We start from the raw sequence: 18,865 nt of genomic DNA, 5'->3' as shown, positions 1-18,865 counted from the left end.
AAGTAAAAATAACTTTTCTATTTTTAAAATGTAATTTACTCCTGTGATGACAAAGCTGAATTTTCAGTGTCACGTGATCACATACTGAGCCGCAGAGTAAGTGCGCTGGTATTTCTTAATGAGTAAAACATCCGAATTATCTGCCTGATGATGTCAGACTTTAATCTGAGGGAAGGGCAGGCTAGTGGTAAAAAAAAAAAAAAAAAAAAAAAATACCTTAAAAAAAAAGGCTAGTGGTAACTCGTCACAGATTGGGCGTGTTTCCTCGAGCATGACAGTCTAGTGCACGCCACACTACTGTATGAAGCGCTTTTTCCTTTTAATTTTCCAGTTTTTCTTTTCGTCCGCAACGGGAAAGTGGCCAATGAAGCTAATATGGGGAATATCCTTGTCCGTGTAGTGCTTTATCGTCATTTCATCCTCTAGCGTTCCTCCCGTTAAGTGTTTTTCCGCCGGTGTGAACTCACGACAAGTGTTTGCTGCTGAAAAACAAAATAACAATGACAAGTGTGAAGGTCTGGGCACTGCTTCTGCTGCCGCTTTCACTGGTCTCACTGGGGACAGGTAAGCTGATGTTTGTTTTTAAACCCAGTCAGTCGCTCAACTTAAGAAAATTTCAGTAATGCAGTTACTTGAACAGATGCTGCTAAACCACGAGACAACCTTGGGTTGGGTTGATCTGTTTCTTTGAATTTTGTTTTTATGTTTTTAAAATTGAAAATTAATTAATGAAGTGGAAAAACAGCATTCTGAAAACAAACAGGGTATCAAAGACAGAAATTGGAAATTTCCTGTAGGTGGACCCACAGTAAAATTGTCAAGTGCAAAAATGTAATTACTTTAATAAAAATAAAAGGCATTTAAAGGGGAAAGTACTGCCGAGATGTTGAGGTTGTGTTTTTTTTTTCTCTTATGCTCACCAAAACTGCATCCATTTGATCAAAAACACACTAAAGACAGTAACTGTGATGTATTATTACAATTTAACATAACTTTTCTATTTGTATAGATTTGAAATGAAATTTTCCTCTTGCAAAACATTTCTGCTCTCAATTCTGCTGCTTAATATTTACTGTGATACTTTTTAAAATAATTATTTGATAAAATTTCACAAGAACAGCATTTGAAATAGAAATCTTTTTGATTTCTAGTCTTTCCTGTCACTTTTGATCCAATTAATGTGTCCTGAAAGTATTTATTTCTTTACACACACACACACACACACACACACACACACACACACACACACACACACACACACACACAAATCTTACTGACCCTAAACTTTTGACTAAAATCTATTATTGTGGGGTTTTTTTTAGCAGACTGTCCGTTTCCTGTTTTTAATGGCAAAAATGTTGTCTTGTCATCGGAATCCATACTGAAGAATAGCTTCCCAGACAATTCAGAAGCGTTTGTGGAATGTGCTAAAGGATATGTGAGAGAGGATGGTTCGACTTCCATCACCTGCCTGAATGGGAACTGGAGTCCAGTGAATTTAATCTGCAAAAGTAATTTATTTTGACTTCTAAGTTGGGATGTTCCCCTTAAAAGAAAAAGTATCAAGTATGTGTTATACTGAACTGCTGTTTGCTTTCATTTCAGAGATGGACTGTGGACAACCTAAACCTTCACCGCATATGAGATATATCATCTCAGAGGGAACATTGTTTGGTGCCTACATAAAAAACGAATGTGAGATGGGGTAAGGAGTGTTGCGGCCTCTGCTGTTCATATTGCACTCATACTTGTAATTGATTTTTTTTTTTTTTTTTTGTCTTTAATCCAGATATGATCTGGAAGGATCAAGCTTCAGGCAATGTCTTGTTTCTGGCTGGAGTGGAAAGGCTAAATGTATATGTGAGTCCTTATCTTTGGATAGATGTATATCAGTGTTATTTTAATATTTTTGAGACATTATGATAGTGTTTATTAATATTTTAAATGAATTCAATACATTTTTATGTTTTCTGTTTTCATTTTAATTTAAAAGTTTTAGTAATTTTAACGTGTTTTCGTCATTTTTTAAATTAGTTTTTAATAATTATTCTTTCAGTTTTAGTTATTTTAATACATCAAGTTAAACTAGTTGAAAATGAAAACATTGCCTGAGCAACTTGCTGAAATTAAATATGTTTACGTTTTAATTTATTTCATGTTTATTTTATTTTGAGGAATAAATGTTTTTTTTTTTTAATGATTTTAGTTTACTGTAAAAACTCTGATGAACGTTCACCAACATCAGTGTTTCACTGTGCCTTTTATAGTGACAACATGCGATTTGCCTGATCCAGTTGAACATGGAAAGATGGTTCTGCCCAGAAACATACCCGAGTTTAATGATGTCATTACATTTTCCTGTGATGATAACTACATCCTTGTTGGAAACGGCTCCATTACATGTGGTGAATACGGCGATTATAGTTCACCACCTCCGAAATGCATAGGTCAGTTTTTGAAATTAAAGTTTTTACTCCAGTAAATTCCAAGCATAAAATTAATCGCATTAATTTTTTGTCCTAATTAGCTGCATTGAATGACAGTGGGAAGCTCCACTCACAAACAATATTATTGGTCCAGCATCTAGCTCCACACACTGTAGATGTGTTTATAGTGCAGCAGTCTTCAAGATCTGACCCGTGATCAGTCTGAGCATGTATTTGGACTCAGTCACTGGTGTTGCAGCACCATCAGGGCACAGCATGTTAGAACTGGTGGAGCTCAGCCTGATGAACTCATCCTGTTATTGCATAGTTGCATTGCATTGCATTGCCTTTTCACTTTATTGTATTTTATTATTTGTCCCCTAATTGATCTGTTTATTTATGTTCGCTCGGATCTCAAGGTAACCTTCTACCTGAAGGTCCCCTTCTTCTTGTTCAGTAGGTCTTTAAGACCTTTTGTGATTTAAGGATTTTTTTGTCTTCGTTATGTTGAAGTGATCTGTAAAAGGGAGACTTCAGTGACTCACTGCTCCCGGTCTGTTTCCAGAATCATCTCAACCTCATGTTTCCACTTCATCATAGTCGTGGTGGTGACAGGGAGTTGTAGAGTGATGTTTCTAGGGAGGAGATCAGAAAGCCGTGTCTGGCAGTGCTGGAAGAATTTTATACAAAATGCAGTAAAAGTTGAGAAGACTAGAAAACTTCTTAAATGAACCAATCACTTTTAAGTTTCATTAGTCAGTGTCCAGAACCTTTTTGTTTTCTAATTTAATGTTTGCTTAAAAAAGCTTAATTGAATAATCATTAGATTGGAATAATAATAAATGGCATGTTATTATAAGAAAATCTGAATATATATATATATATATATATATATTTCCAGGGAAACATTCTTTTATAGTCTTGGATTAGACTTTGGAATCCTGTTTTAAATGTTTGGAATGTATTTGGGGTTCACTTAACATTACTAAAGGTGGAAAGTAACTAATTACAAATACTTTCGTAACAGCAGGCTACTTGAGGACATTTTGTATAGGGTTTCTACTTATAATGAAATTGTGGTACTTTTATTTTTACTTGAGTAGAATAAAACTAAAGTACAAATAATAATAATAATAATAATAATAATAATAATAATAATAATAATAAAAAAAAAAAGGACAGAGAATTGCATATGGAGGAACAGAGCGAGCCGGCACCTTTCGAACTCCTAGAGCCCTGCTCTTCTGCCAATAACAGACAGGTCTGATTCGGGTGCAAAACCAATCAAACCTTCCAGTTCAGCTGCGGGGGTGGGCCGTTCAAACCGCCTCATGCTGTGACTGTCAATCACCTGCGTTGTTGTCGTTTTGAATCAGTATCATTAGCGTTTCAGTATTTTAGTGAATGTGAGCTATTCTCTGATTTTAAATTGTAATTTTGTCAGCTCCTGAAATGGGTCATACCGTCGTTATTACACAGCAGTATAAGCAAATAGAAACCCGGTTGATAGAAGGACGCAGTTATTGCATGGATGGAGCAAGAACAAAGTAACGTTAAGTGTCTCAAATACATAGGCTACACACAGTCCAAAACGGCCCAGTAGAAGTAATAACTTATGAGGTGCAGGAAATCCCTTATATGACCAAAGCATCCCATAGCTTGCTGTAGCTAAAAAAGGTAATTTAAAGTCATTTCGAGGTAATATAGTATATGAATAATCCAGTGCTAATGGACATAACATTTAATACAGTATAGAAACTATTCTGCCTTTTTAACTATATTATTCTGCTAACAAGGAAATATTTTGCAGTAAGAGTTAGAATAAATGTGAATGATATCTAAGATTTCTTTTTATTTATTTATTTATTATTATTATTATTAAATTATTGGAATCAAAATTAGGAGTTGACAAGAATCGGAATCATAAAAATTCTAACAATGCCCAACCTTGCGCATACCCCACATAATTTTTTACTGGCACATTTCTGTTCACACTGTTTTAAACCCTTTCTTTTCTTTTAAACCTTCACTTACCCTTCTTTGCTTTTGCCCTTCTTAAAAACAACCACATTATATTATAGGTGAATGTACTTTTCAAAATTAGTTATAAACCAGTTGCTCCTGGCAACAAGGATAGGTAGTATGTTTGCTTAACTTAGTGTCAAACATGACAATTTACGAGACTTATATCATGTTTTGGTCCAAAATCACTATATAAAGTCTGTCATGTTTGAAACTGTTGGCTTCTGTGATTCCATGTTGCTTCTTATGACAGTGAGACAGAAAATATTCTTTATAAAAATATTTACTGTGATACAAACTGTCAGTTAGCATTGCATTGCAATTGTGTTTATTGTCTTCCACATTTCATCAGTCAAAGCATCTCTGTCTGCATGTTATTCGGCTGTACTGATATCTGATGCATTTGTCCATATAAGGGATTTCCTGGGTCTCATTTGTGAAACAGACTTTAAAGTACATGAGTGTTAGGGTTAGGGTTAACCCTGCTCCACAATGCTCACATTGTCTCATTTTGGTTACAAATAGAAAAATAATACTGAAGTACTTTGTAACGCTGTAACTTGAGTAGTTTTTGCATTTATTTGAACGCAGAACTGTTCAGCTGCGCTGATGGCACGCACCATACTGCTGCTGGCGGGACAATAAACACCGTCGAGTCACTCTTGACAGTCACTGTAGCACAGTCTCGTGTTGTTTCCATCAGTGTGGCAATTTTTGTCATCAATAATTGATGAATGTCTAAAATATAAAAGTAAGGAGAAGTCTAAAACAGGCGGGAGGCCTGGCCCGTGTCTGAACTATGACGTGAAAATTGGCCCGAAGCCCAGATTGAGGGGCGTAAAAAAGTCGGGGCACGTCGGGCTCGGGCTGAAATGCAGGGCTCTAGTGTCTGTTGTTGAACCTTCAGAGTCGTGGAGACTTTTTTTTTCTTCCCTCGAACAGCTGGTCGCACCGGTGCAACCTCAGATTTTTTTTTTTAGAGAAATTAGGGCGCACTCTAGAGCCCTGCACCACTGAACATTATTGAAATGCCATGCATTCTGCAGTGTGCCAGATGTCTTGAGATGTGGTTTCAGTAGCATACTTTCCTTTTGTTTAGCTTTTTCATGTTTTATAATCAACTTTAATTAAATTTTCTTTCTTTTTCCAGCCATTAAATGTCTAGTTCCTGAAGTTGTTTTGGTACCTAGACTGAAGGAAATCCTCTGTACTCCTTTAAAAGTGAAGCCACATTTGAATGCTGGCCAGGTTACTGGATGAAAGGTTTAGCTACATCAGTGTGCGAAAAGAGTGGCAGGTTTTTCCCTAACTGGGCTGTCATATGACTCACAATGGCTCATGTAACTCAGAATGCATGAAACTGTTGCAGAACCACTGCATTTTAATCATTGTCAAACAAAGATGCTAAAAGAACAGTTTTAAATTAGATTGTAAAATTTTACAATTTAAAGCAAAAACAGAAATCTCTGAATCTTTCTCCAGTGGTTCAGCATTCACATATGCATTATGTTCAAATCAACTGAATTGTCTAGATGTTTATGCAGCATGTGGAATTTTTAATTGGAGTAGATGGCAAAAGCAGATAATGACGTATTATTATTATTTTTTCAGTCATCACAACACCAACAAAAGCAAGCACTACCACAAACAAAGCCACAACAACGGACATGACAACCGCCTCCACCCGTTCACATGGTAAGGAGTCCAGCACCTCCTGCATGAAACAAAAACAGCAGACAACTTAATGAGAACGCAAATTCACTCTCTGCCAGCAGGTGTAAACCGTAGGTGTTTACCGCTGTAAATAAAGTAGTGCTGCGCTTATAAACACTACTGTAATATGCATTATATGGAAGCAAGACAAAAGTAAAATACTATCTAAACATTTCTGTAAACAGTTAGTTCCCCTCAGAAATACATTTATATAAACCCCCACTAACAGTTCAGTATTTAGAAAAATATTAAATAAATTTATGAATGATGGGCATTCCAGTTCTGCAGAAATCTGTGGATCTTTTTCCAGTGGTTCAGCATTCCATATGCATTATGTTCAAATCAACTGAATTGTCTAGATGTTTATGCAACATGGAATTTTGAATTGGAGTAGATAGCAAAAGCAGATAACGACATATTCATTTTTTTTTCAGTCATCACAACACCAACAAAAGCAAGCACTACCACAAACAAAGCCACAACAATGGACATAACAACAGCCTCCACCCGTTCACATGGTAAGGAGTCCAGCACCTCCTGCATGAAACAAAAACAGCAGGCAACCTGAAAGAGAACGCAAATTCACTCTCTGCCAGCAGGTGTAAACCGTAGGTGTTTACCGCTGTAAATAAAGTAGTGCTGCGCTTATAAACACTACTGTAATATGCATTATATGGAAGCAAGACGAAATGAAAATACCATATAAAGGTTTCTGAAAACAGTTAGTTCCCCTCAGAAATGCATTCATATAGACTCCAACTCACAGTTCAGTATTTAGATAATATATGAAGCAAATTTATGAATGATGGGCGTTCCAGTTCTTCAGAAATCTGTGGATCTTTCTCCAGTGGTTCAGCATTCACATATGCATTATGTTCAAATCAACTGAATTGTCTAGATGTGTATGCAACATGGAATTTTGAATTGGAGTAGATAGCAAAAGCAGATAACGACATATTCAATTTTTTTCAGTCATCACAACACCAACAAAAGCAAGCACTACCACAAACAAACCCACAACAACAGACATGACAACAGCCTCCACCCGTTCACATGGTAAGGAGTCCAGCCCACAAAATCAAGGTTTTTTTTTTTTCAGGATTCACACTTGTTATGGATATGCTGTAATGGTTATTTGATTATGTATTTTATTGTAGGAGGACTAAAAGAAGGGCACACTACTGATTCCAAGAGTGAGTCATCCTTTAAATCCAGTGATACTGTACTGAATTAAATGTCTGACTACATCACCCTCAGGGAAAGTAATTTGGTTACTGTAGATGGAGGTGACTAGTTTGTCGTACAACATGTCATCATATGATATAACACTCAGTGATGATAATGGCTTATTTTGTCTTGCTCAAGTTCCAAATAAGAGAAGCAATCACTACTGTAACTGAGGGCCACCACAGACTTTATCTATTGAATGTTTATTTCCTTTTGTTCATGTGTCTCACTGTTTCTAATAACACAACTGATCTTGTGGGTCTTGTAGGTGCTTTGTCGATTCCCTTTCTGATTAAAGCTGCCCCGCCGATTATAGTTGCCTTGCTGATTATAACTGCCCTCTGTAAGTATGTAAATTATTTGGATTGGGCTATTTGGATTGTGCTATGTAAAATAATGATATTATAGTATATACCATTCATTTTGGGGTCAGTAAAAGTGTTTTTTGATGCTTTTTTAAATAATTTTATTCAGCAAGGATGCATTAAATTGATCAAAAGTGACTGTAAGAACTGTAAATAAATGCTGTTCTTTTGTACATTTTAGTAAGAATCCTATCATGGTTTCAACAAAAATATTAAGCAGAATTGAAAACTGGAGTAATGGCTGCTGAAAAATTCAGATTTGCATCACAGGAATAAATTGCATTTTAAAATATTTAAAAATAGAAAACATAACAGCAAAATTGTAATAACATTTCACAATATTACAGTTTTTAATGTGTGTGTGTGTGTATATATATATATATTTATATGTATATATATATAATATATATATATATATATATATATATATATATATATATATGTATATATATATATAATATATGTATTATATATATATATATATATGTATATATATATATATATATGTATATATATATATATATATATATATTTATCAAATAAATGCAGCCTTGGTGAGCATAAGAAACTTTCAACAATGTAAAAAAACAAAATCTTATTGATCCCATACTTTTCAGTGGTATGGTTGTCATACTTTGGTGTCATTGATTACGATGCACAGCTCTTCTTGACCCCATTCCAAAGCATTTTTAATAATATCTTCTTACTCTCTGTCTTTACAGTTGTTGTGTTTTTAGTATATCGTCAATTAAAACACAAAGGGTGAGTATATCTCTAAACCTGTCAGTTGATTTAAAATCAGTCTAGCGCAGCTGAGCTAAGCACGGCCAACTTTCACTCCACTTCAACTGCATGCTGCTGTACACATGCATTCCTCCACACATTAACATCATGTTTTCTCTTGCCTTTTCCTGGCAAGAATCTTTTCCCATCTTTTCAAATGCTGTTGCTTCATGATGAGGATGAACAAAAAATACACACTTTGATTCATGTTTTTACTATCAATCAGAAAGCTAGCTGTCCTTGTGCTTGATTTGTAGTTTGATTCTTTTGTACAATGATGAAGAAGTGCTTTTGGGCTAATAAAGCTTATACAGTAACATAGAAAATAAAGTGTGACCCACTGTACTGGTTTGAAGAAAGTCAGAAAGTTCATGCAAGTACCCAACCCATTTCCAGGAATTCCCAGCATGCTTATCATGAGTTAATGGCAAACAACCTCAATCTCAAGTAAACTATTGCTGATGTACCTTGAGAGAATGTATTACAGTACATCGTCTGGGTACATAATGAGCCATAGTAGGTAAAAAACAACAACACATTTTAATTAAAAGGTGTGCTGTCACAAAGGAAAGGCTGCTTTGGTGCTTCTGGCAAAATGACAAAAATATCTATACAGAGCTAATGTCTGACCAGATACTAATAACATCCAAACAGCATGCAGAGCGAATGGCTAATTGAATATTAACAACAAAACAACAACAAAAAAAAAATGAATGTGTCCAATAAATAATGTATTATAATAACTTTATCTCCTTGTTTGATAATGCTGCATAGTTCATACAATACTGGCGAAGAACTGCGGACAAAAGAAGAGTTATTGCTAAATCAAAGTGTTTAAACTCAAGGTATCCACCCATATCTAAATCTTCATTTGCTAAATATGATTTTTTTTTTTCTGTTGTCATGACTTCATCTCAGACTAACACACTCATTAGTTGTGAGTTAGTTCTGGCATTAGTTGCAAAAAAGTCTCAATTAATTATTCTTAATGTATTATTGTGTCATGTTTATTGTCCTTAATGTGTTTTCTCTGGACTCTTAACCACAGGGCAAACAATCAGACGGCTCCTTTGCTTTAGCATTATTCCTGGACACGAATTCATTGAAGTTTAAAGTTTTGAATTTTGTTGTGTTTTATAAACTAGATATCGTATTTATTTATAACTGCTACAAAATGTTTTGCTTTTTGGAAATGTATTAGTTATTGATAAAAAACACAAAGTGATATTTTTGTATATTTGAATAAAGAATTTTTATTTCATTTTATTCCGTAAAATAATATTTTATTAGTGAAGTACTCGGGTGTGTTTCTTTCCACACAGCATGACTACATCCTAACCTCTGAATTTACTCATCTTGTTACCAAGAACCAACACAAAAGAATCACTGGCAAGTGCAGTTTTAGTGAGACATTGGAAAGTGATATATTGACAGTGTGCCACAGCTGGGTTAGATTTTCTGTGAGCATATGGCGACAGGAAACCTGATCCTAAATGAATAATTGTTTCTAATGTGAGTTGTAATCATTTTTCACTGACCTTTTAAAAGTATTCCTTTTACGTAAGCAGTAGACCACACAGTCATGTGCTTTCCAGGACAATAGCAGAAATAGTTGATGCTATTCAAGCCAAATACTTCAACTGGAGAATCATTTTGACTTTGCTCTATACAGAGACATTGGCCATGCATGAAGCAAAGATAAACAAATAATACAAAATAACAATAATAATCCATTCTTCTTACAGTTTTGTAGTCTATACATTTTTATTATTAGTTTTTTTTTTTATGGATAAAGATCAAAACTTACTGCGGGGGAAGTGTGGAAATGTGGGTGGTTGCTTTTTACCAAGTCAAGTGAATTATTTTCCCCCGTTTCATCTGTTTCCTGGGTGAACATTTTAAGTCAGGTCTCTTAGAAAAGTAATAACTTAATAGTTTGAGGTATCATTGTGTGATAAGATTTTAAAATGTAAAATTAAGTTTGTTTAATAAAATGTTAATATCACATAAAAGGGTTTATGTACTACTTTATTAATAAAGGTTTTATAGTTGTTTTATGAGTTGGTTGTAAGTGGATGATATAAATATGTGAATATTTAGTTACACAGCAAGTTAATTTAACAAGTTAATTTCCTTATGGAGATGTAAAAAATATATGAATCTAATTATTGTCTATTTATGTTTTGGTGCTGGGTATTATTGACACATAAAAAAGTGGATTGAAAAGAAACGAGAAGAAGAAATTGGGGAAAACAATTTTATCCTTATAAAATAAAGGTTTATTGTATAATGGCGTTTGAAGTGTATTAAATAGTAAAAAACATAATATAATAAAAAGTTAGTGAACTTGCCGACAGTGATAGTTAGCAGGACAATGTACCTTCACAAACTGCAAAGAATGTGGTGCTTTCTGAAGGTCTTATGGTGTCACTGACAGGAATGGTGCAAATTTAGTGTATTAATTTATTTTGCTGATCACATACAAGGCTATTCTAAGCTTTTAACTTGGAACAACGAACTCATTATCGGAGTTAAAACTTCTCGGTAGGTTTAGCTGTCTCGTAGTAAGCCAGATCTTTTGTTATACGCTTGAGTAAGCATCATCATTTACTCCAGACTGTGTAAAACTCCAGTCTGAGGGCCCATAACTTTGTCATCTGGGAGGAGACGGAAAAGTGAAGAATTACGGAAAGAAATTTAACCATTAAAATCAGGCCAAATGGTGAGTAATAAAAATATTTAAGAATATCACACATGTTCTCATCTTGGAAAGGTCACATAGACCAGTACTGGAGATGATTCATTGTTTGGGTGGATGCTTAGTAGTAGACTTAATGAAAGGATATTGAATGGGTGTGTATTTACTCATGCTGTGGTACTAAACACAACCACAAGGCATATGTCAGCTCTGACCAGTGACTGCTTTATTTGCAGGGTCATCCAGTAACAGGACATTTAATAAGACGCCCAGTTTATGCATATACTGAACTTCTTGTTCAAACTGAAGGTTTATGAGATTCAGTAGATATGAAAACATTAGAATATATCCTGTTTTAATATAGCCACTAGACCATTAAATGCAATCATAGTAACTGGGATCAGTTACAGATGCTGGGAAAGTGATCACAAGTTCAAAGTTATAAATGTCGCCTGGGCTTAGATTAGCTCTGATGCTCGCCTGGAGGCGCCTATTTGAGGAGAAGCGTCTGTCTGCGCAGAGCGCGTTGTGAGGGCACACAGTGACATCTAGCGGTGACGGACTGAAGGGGGGCGAGTTACGTGACGCGATGACGTCACACGTTCCTCCTGACCTCGAGCAGATTTACAGGCCTGTCCACCTTTTTCTTGCCGTAAAATGGGTCTATGGGTCTGGCTTCCCAGTCTCATCTGCGCCCACTCCGTCCAGTTATTTTTAGCTGAACAAAACAGTTCGTTTTGCTGCTTGATGACCTCGCGAGAGGTCACGGAAACCTTTCCAGTGTAAGTTAAATATGAATAATAATTAGATATTACATGTAATTTGGTAGTAAAACAAAGTGCTACACATTTTATTGGTCCAAAGGTGAGTATCTATATTTATTTTTGTACATCATTTGCAACTGCTATTTATCACTTAATTAGAAGCACCAGAAATTAAAGTGTGTCCCATCAGGTAATGAAAAGTTGGACACACACTTGTGGTCTTCATCCTCGCTTGAACACTTGGGCCAAATACAGGAAATACGTCATATAAGTAGTCAAGTGCAAAGACCGCAAGTGTGGGTTTTTGGATGGCCCTGTCCCAAATGGCACACTCCGGACTTGTGGACTTCCTCAGAGTCCACACTTCGGTGACGTCATGTAGTGCAGACCTATAGGGCCCTTGGCGCGAGTCCACGAGGGCGCATTGAGAGGTATTTTTGGGACAGATTCGATCGTCACGCCGGAAATAACGGTCTGGTTGTTTTTTGACAGGAGCTGCAGGTTCGAGGAATATGCTGCCTATGTTCCGTTTGAACTAAGATTACAATTTTAACACATAATAAACATGTGCGTGAGTTTCAGATGAATTTACAGGTTTAAATATAAATACTAGGTTTACATATGACTCAGTAAAGCCCTGACATTCGGTTCTATTTATTTAATGAATCATAATGCGATCGTATTATTCAGTGCGCTATTATTATGTTTGAGATATTAACCACTGGTCGGTGACCAGAATGTTTGTATAAACTGTAGGTAACAACTGGTTAAATGTACACCTAGGTCATAAAAAAGCGTAATGATACCTACACTTAAATATTTTCTTCTCAGCCATGTCATCAATTGCTCTTGAGCGAAATCTCCTCCCATCCGTTGTCTGATTGGCATTTCGCAAGGATTCCTGGGTAGTTAAAGTGTGCCGAGCCTGCATCTATGTGGGCTTCGCGGAAGACCGCTTCAAGGGTACAAAGGGGGCGCTGCTGAGCACACTTCAGAGCGTTAAAATGCTGAATGGGACGGCCTACAGACTCGTAGACTCGGCGAGCACGCGCAATTTAAGTCCACGAGACCGAAAGTCCACATGAAGTGCGCCATTTGGGACAGGGCCGATAAGGCAACTGTAATTCTCCTCCCGGAAGTCTCACCCATAGGCTTACTTCCGCGTTGAAGAAAAAGGTGGATAGTTGAATCTCCTCTTTCCCAGTGGAGAAGAATCGATATATGGCCCATTTCGCACACTGTAGTAGTGTCATTCAGAATACACACGCGTGCCATGGTGGAATAAAACACATATTCGGTTGACATTTGGACCTAAGTGTTGACCTCATTAAACACAGATGTCCATTCTTAAAATGATTGTAGGACATTTGTCAGATCTTAAGGATGGTGCCGCAGTGGAGGTCTAGGGTGAACAAGCTGGATGTATCAGGTAATGAACGTAAAGATATCTAATTAGTCACAGGTGCTTTAAACTTATCTTGACAGCAAACGGATAAATGAAACTGTTTCAAAACAGGCGTTCCAAAAAACAATTTCCGATTCGTGAGCGAGTCGTTCTTTAGAGTCGGATCTTTTCGATGAATCGGTTGAACAGGTTTCATAAAATCTGTATGAATTATTCTGTCGGTTCACGCATCCGCCTGAATCGGTCCGGACGATTCCCGAGTCAGCAACTCACCTAATTGACTCATCGATCCAGGTGTCATGACTTAGAAGAATCACTGAACCGGTTCTTTTGAAATAAAGTATTCGAAAGGACCGATTTTCGGAAATTAATTTAATTTTCCATTTCTGGTTTTCCATTTTCAAACAGCCAGTTTACTATCCAAATTTACGTTTAATATTTCTGATAGGCCAGAACACCAAGGGCCGTGCATAGATTATAATTACACAACATATCATATTTCTATATGATACTTTTACAGATGATAAATTATATTTAGTATTTTAAAAGCGATGAAGTCTGCACATTTCTATAACACTGCTTTTCAGAAGGATTAACATCCCATGAAAAGGTTTCAACAGAGGCTCTGTTAAGACTGTTGCTTGCAATTGTATTGGTTTGGAAGAAAGAAACTTGTAGCACTTAATACGAATAAATTAGTTTTATTTAATTTATAAAACTTAGGCAAATCAGACATGCAAAGACACTGATCACAAACAGTGCAGTAGTCATCAACACCATTTAGGTCTAATGTGTGATGTCAGGACCGACCCAAGAACACTGATTTCAAATGGTGCTAGATGCCATAAAGTACTCTATGGCACCATCTGAATTCAGCTTCCAGGAGCAGCGTAGGAGGAGATGGCCCTGGAAGACAAAGTACAAAACAGACAAGATGCTACAGTACACGTACTATAGTTTGTAAACCTCATTCTGTCAAGATTCTTTTAATAGGATTTATTTCTGTGGAACTATGTTAAAACATGTTTCCTAAAAGTAGGCCTATTCTGTGTTTATGTGCTCCACTACTGCGTATACCCAAGAGAAGAGGTATTATGTTTGAACTACTGCAGACCTGCGTCAATAGAACGAGTACAAAAGAAAAATATAGGGAGTGACCAGGAGGGAGGGAGAGCATTTGTTTACAAGTTCCTTTGTCGCTCAGGTACATCAGTTTATTCTTGGTTTGCTGCCTCTGCACACCTGACTGCTTGTGTAATGCTGATCCAGCTCTTAAAGGGAAAGGCATCTTTATTGAGGCACAGAACCTGGAAAAGAGAAAGAGAGAAAATATTGCAGTGAATATACAGTCAGCAGATTGCAAACAGTTAAGGCATGCAGTATAGTGTGTGTGTGTGTGTGTGTGTGTGTGTGTGTGTGTATATATATATATATATATATAAATTATTTATTTATTTATTTTTTCAGGCCTAAAGCGGATTATTTGAACACGGGAAAAGCAGTTTTCCCCAATATTTGTTGGGCTGCTTGGAAGATGTCTTCAGGGACTTGTTGGCTTAGGTTCATTTAATATGTTTATGAAGGATGCTTATCATTAATACTAAGTTTATTGTTGCGTCTAGAACTACTTCAAGGCAAGGATTACGAAAGAGGCCAATTCATCTTTCCTGGATAAGAGTCAGACCAGGATACTAAATATAACATCTTGTTTTGAAGTAATAAGTGAATAATAATAATAATAATACCATCATCTCCCCCTATTTTACTCTCTTCTTTAACGCTCTCAAATAATAATGTCAATTTTAATACCAATACTAAAGCATATGATAAGCATAATGATTATAAAAAAACTGGAACATTATAGAACATCATAATACCCCAGAAGGGTTTAAAAATACACAAATCTAAAACTAAAATACAATAAATAAATAAATAATAAAATAAATAAATAAAAAATAGTGCACATAAACAAGCCTATTATGTATAAATTGTATAAGTCTTATACAAGTCTATGTTACTTTTTATTAGTAAACTTATGTATATAAAAATATGGCCAAAGTGATGATAATGACAGACCTTCCACATAGTTATTCGCTTCAGTAGGCGACACATATAACATGCATATAATGCAGTCTGAGCGCGCCACCTAGAGGGACAATTGAGCACTGCGCTAATGATTTGTTTACCTCGTTTGATCAAGTGCGCACTTGCAAATAACTACTGCAAGTTTATTGTTAAACTCGCTGAGTAAGACCGATAATGGTGCGATTTGAGGTCTTAAGGACTATTTTTTTTTTGCGATGAAGTGTCTATCCTTAAAAGTTTTGGTGTTAAACAGGGAACCGAAAGTATGTTAAGCTTATTTTAACGTGTGATCCACTATTATTACTTGACCATAACGCTGCTAAACGCTGTAACGCTGTTAAACAGACTTGCTTCAGTTGTGGTCTGAAGCGACAAGAAGTGCGCACTTCAGCTATAGCCGGTGACGTACGCAACGCATCTCTCGCTCGCGCAGCATCCTTTTCTAGAAGTTCTCTTGAACGCTACGCATGCAGTTAAGTGAGTGTTCCACTGTCTCACCTATGATTGTCATGGTCAGCCGCGACGCGTTAATACAAACAGGGAGCGCTCTACAAAATCTCTTACGCAGGCGAAATTCCCCAACGAATCTCCATATTCTTGTCGCAATCGCTATGACGCAGTAATATATCTTAACGAAGGCCTGTTGGAATAATTATAAGTACACTTCAATCTCAGATTTCAAGTGATGACATCAATTCCTAAAAATTATTTGTCAGATAATATTTCTAAATTATGTATGGCTAAAAATATAAGGTTTTTAAAAGGATTCATTCACTGTCTTGCAAACAAATTACTTAATTGTACCTTTTATAATAAGAAATTCTTCTACTTACCTGGATACATTCAAGCGATTGCCTTTCACTGGAATCTTTTTCTAAATACTATTTCTACATGCAACGGATGCCTGCACTCTTCACTTGCTTCAATCCGACCCAAATCCTCACTTTCCATTCTTGAGACGTAGTCTCCTCGCATCATTCCAGGATCCCTATCGATTTTTCGAGGGGGAAATACTCAAGCCCCGCCCTCCAGACACACCCCCGGCGTCTGATTGGTCGTCGCGCTTTACACGTTCCTAAACACTTCGGGATCACATGTGCTTGACGCGTGTTTACAAACATTGAATGAGGTCACATGGTACAGGCGACCATTTAATGCGCATCGCTGGATACTGTCGCAGCGTCTCATAACAGAGAAAAAAGCACCGGAATCCAAGCTTATATGAAAATATCTGCTATATCATGCCATCGCCATCGTGAAAACACTGTTAGCTCGTTTATTTGATCTTATTCTAAGGGAAATTAGCAATTGTGACATCTTTCTTTCATAACTCACAAACATGTCCTGTATGTTTTGATATAAAAACATTTATAATTACAAGTAACTCTGCTGTTGATAGAAATATATTTAGAAAGATAACAAACGTGTTAGCCTACTATCTCTTATGTTGGAAACATATTACGCAATATCAAATAAGAGCACATATGACAAATTATTTGATCACTTTCTTGTTTTCAAACTTTAAATATTTAGGTCAGATTTATTTATTTATTTATTTATTTATTTATCTATTTTTCGCAAGGATGGGAACATTCTAGATTCTGTAAACCTCCAGTGCTTTCTGGAACATTCCAGAACATTGTGGGACTAGTCATAAAAGACAAAAACCATCCACCGTGCACTTTTGAAGTTTTGGACAACTCACTTATGTTAAAATGTATTTATTTATTTAGTACCTTTTTTCAGTTTTCATGAACATTGTTAATGATACACAAAAAATGATTTTCGTATTTCAGCAGTCAATCTTCAACGCTGAAATACTTTTATAAAAATTTGTTTCACTGTTATGTTTAAGCATAGTTGAATTATTGAATATATTGAATATATTAAATATATTGAATTATTATTTTAGTTGTACAAATAATGTTTGTAAAATAAAAGTCTAAATGAAATCCACATTGGGCTATTGTTTATATATTGTCAATAAATTATAAAATATAGTGATCAGCCAATAAGTCAACAACAGTCTTTAGTTAGATAACTTCATGAAACAGTATTGTTCATCATGCCCAATTTTACATATTCAAAAGTAATATTTTTTTTATTATACTTTTGGCATTAGAAGCACAGACAACAAAAAACTAGTGTACCCCCCAAATCATTTTGAATGAAATCACATTTCACATCTTTTTCTTGATAGAGAGAAAACTTTACTAAGCGCATTCTGAGAGAGTGTCATCTCTAAAATGTATTTGTGACATTAAGAAAGGAGCTTATTGTTTTACTTCTGATTTGGTTATTGATTCAAGAGAGGATTGCATGATGAATTCTCAGTGTTCTCTCAGATTATTATTGTTCAGTAACATTTTCTTATGCAAGAGCTCTGTATACACACTAGGGGGCACTATTTACCCAAAATACTCTTTACTAAAGCCATTGCTGAAGTTGTTGCCACTTACTAAGTGGAGGATTTGTGATTAAGTTCACATTTTGAAAATAAGCAACATGAAGGCACCACCTCAACAAAGACATAATCAACAACTGATTAATTGTTTTTTAATGCAATGTACTATAGATCTCAGCAGAGACAGAGGTATAGTGATTTACAGTACAGTGTACAGTAGTGGACATTTGTGAGAAAGTGGTGGAGGGAAGTGTCTGAGAATAGAGCATGAAGTGTACATGTGTTGGTCATAAAACAGAGCAACAAGGGAGGGCATGTGTTTGAGTAAAACCATACGTTATGTTCATTCTCATGGGGATTGTATAGCTGACAGGTTTATCTGTGTGTGTGAAATGAATCAGTTTATCCCTATGCCTGGTTAGGGAGGTTGATTCATTCTTCTGGAGAACAGAGATAGTTGGTCTTGTTAATTAAATATTACTCTATACAAGTTGTTGTCAAACTTTTTCAAACCTATAAACCAGTGTAGCACCAAAGTATTTACAGTTTTTTTTTTTTTTTATGGAAATCAGCCTGTGAATGACATAGATTAAGTTGTCTCTGATTATCATGTTTATTCATTAAGCCCTTTATACTTGTTATTGCAGAAGAGTGTGCGTGCGCTATCCAAACTCTTACACTGAACATCTGAAGCTTGCAGCTGGGTCTGACTGCATGTCTTTATTTAGCTCCATGGTATTTAGACTATTCGTTGGAGTGTAAAGGACCTATAAATAAAAGGACTTAATATTATGAAATGTATCTACACAGTATTTTTTTTTTAAATGGTATGTATTTAATTTAATACCAAACTCATATACGAATTTTAGAATTTAGTTGATATTTTATCCTCAAGAGGAACTGGGAATACTGTAAGTTTTACTTTATGCTTGGCTTTTTGAATATAATTGGTAATGTTTTCAAGCTGTTGTTA

At 35.7% G+C, this 18,865-nt stretch overlaps 1 protein-coding gene across 6 annotated transcripts; it reads left to right on the top strand.

Moving 5' to 3' along the window:
• The first annotated feature begins 235 nt into the window (after window positions 1–235).
• LOC109091097 (complement decay-accelerating factor-like) lies at window positions 236–9,825 on the top strand. Of its 6 annotated transcripts, none has more exons than XM_042758821.1 (13): window positions 237–564; window positions 1,326–1,511; window positions 1,606–1,705; window positions 1,790–1,860; window positions 2,268–2,447; window positions 6,060–6,143; window positions 6,596–6,679; window positions 7,134–7,217; window positions 7,319–7,354; window positions 7,657–7,731; window positions 8,476–8,515; window positions 9,311–9,381; window positions 9,585–9,825. In XM_042758821.1, exons 1-12 carry the CDS (start codon window positions 501–503, stop codon window positions 9,372–9,374), a joined length of 1,068 nt encoding a protein of 355 aa, XP_042614755.1. In that variant the 5' UTR covers window positions 237–500; the 3' UTR covers window positions 9,375–9,381; window positions 9,585–9,825. The 6 variants fall into 6 exon arrangements, with proteins under 6 accessions (XP_042614759.1, XP_042614755.1, XP_042614757.1 ...); XM_042758820.1 differs by having other exon boundaries at window positions 238–564; window positions 1,323–1,511; XM_042758823.1 differs by lacking the exon at window positions 6,596–6,679 and having other exon boundaries at window positions 1,323–1,511.
• Window positions 9,826–18,865: the final 9,040 nt, after the last annotated feature.

The sequence above is a fragment of the Cyprinus carpio genome, chromosome A6, assembly GCF_018340385.1.
Source record: "Cyprinus carpio isolate SPL01 chromosome A6, ASM1834038v1, whole genome shotgun sequence".
Classification (NCBI taxonomy): Eukaryota; Metazoa; Chordata; class Actinopteri; order Cypriniformes; family Cyprinidae; genus Cyprinus; species Cyprinus carpio.
Note: the sequence above shows the minus strand (reverse complement) of the source record. Positions and strands in the feature narration are given on the sequence as shown.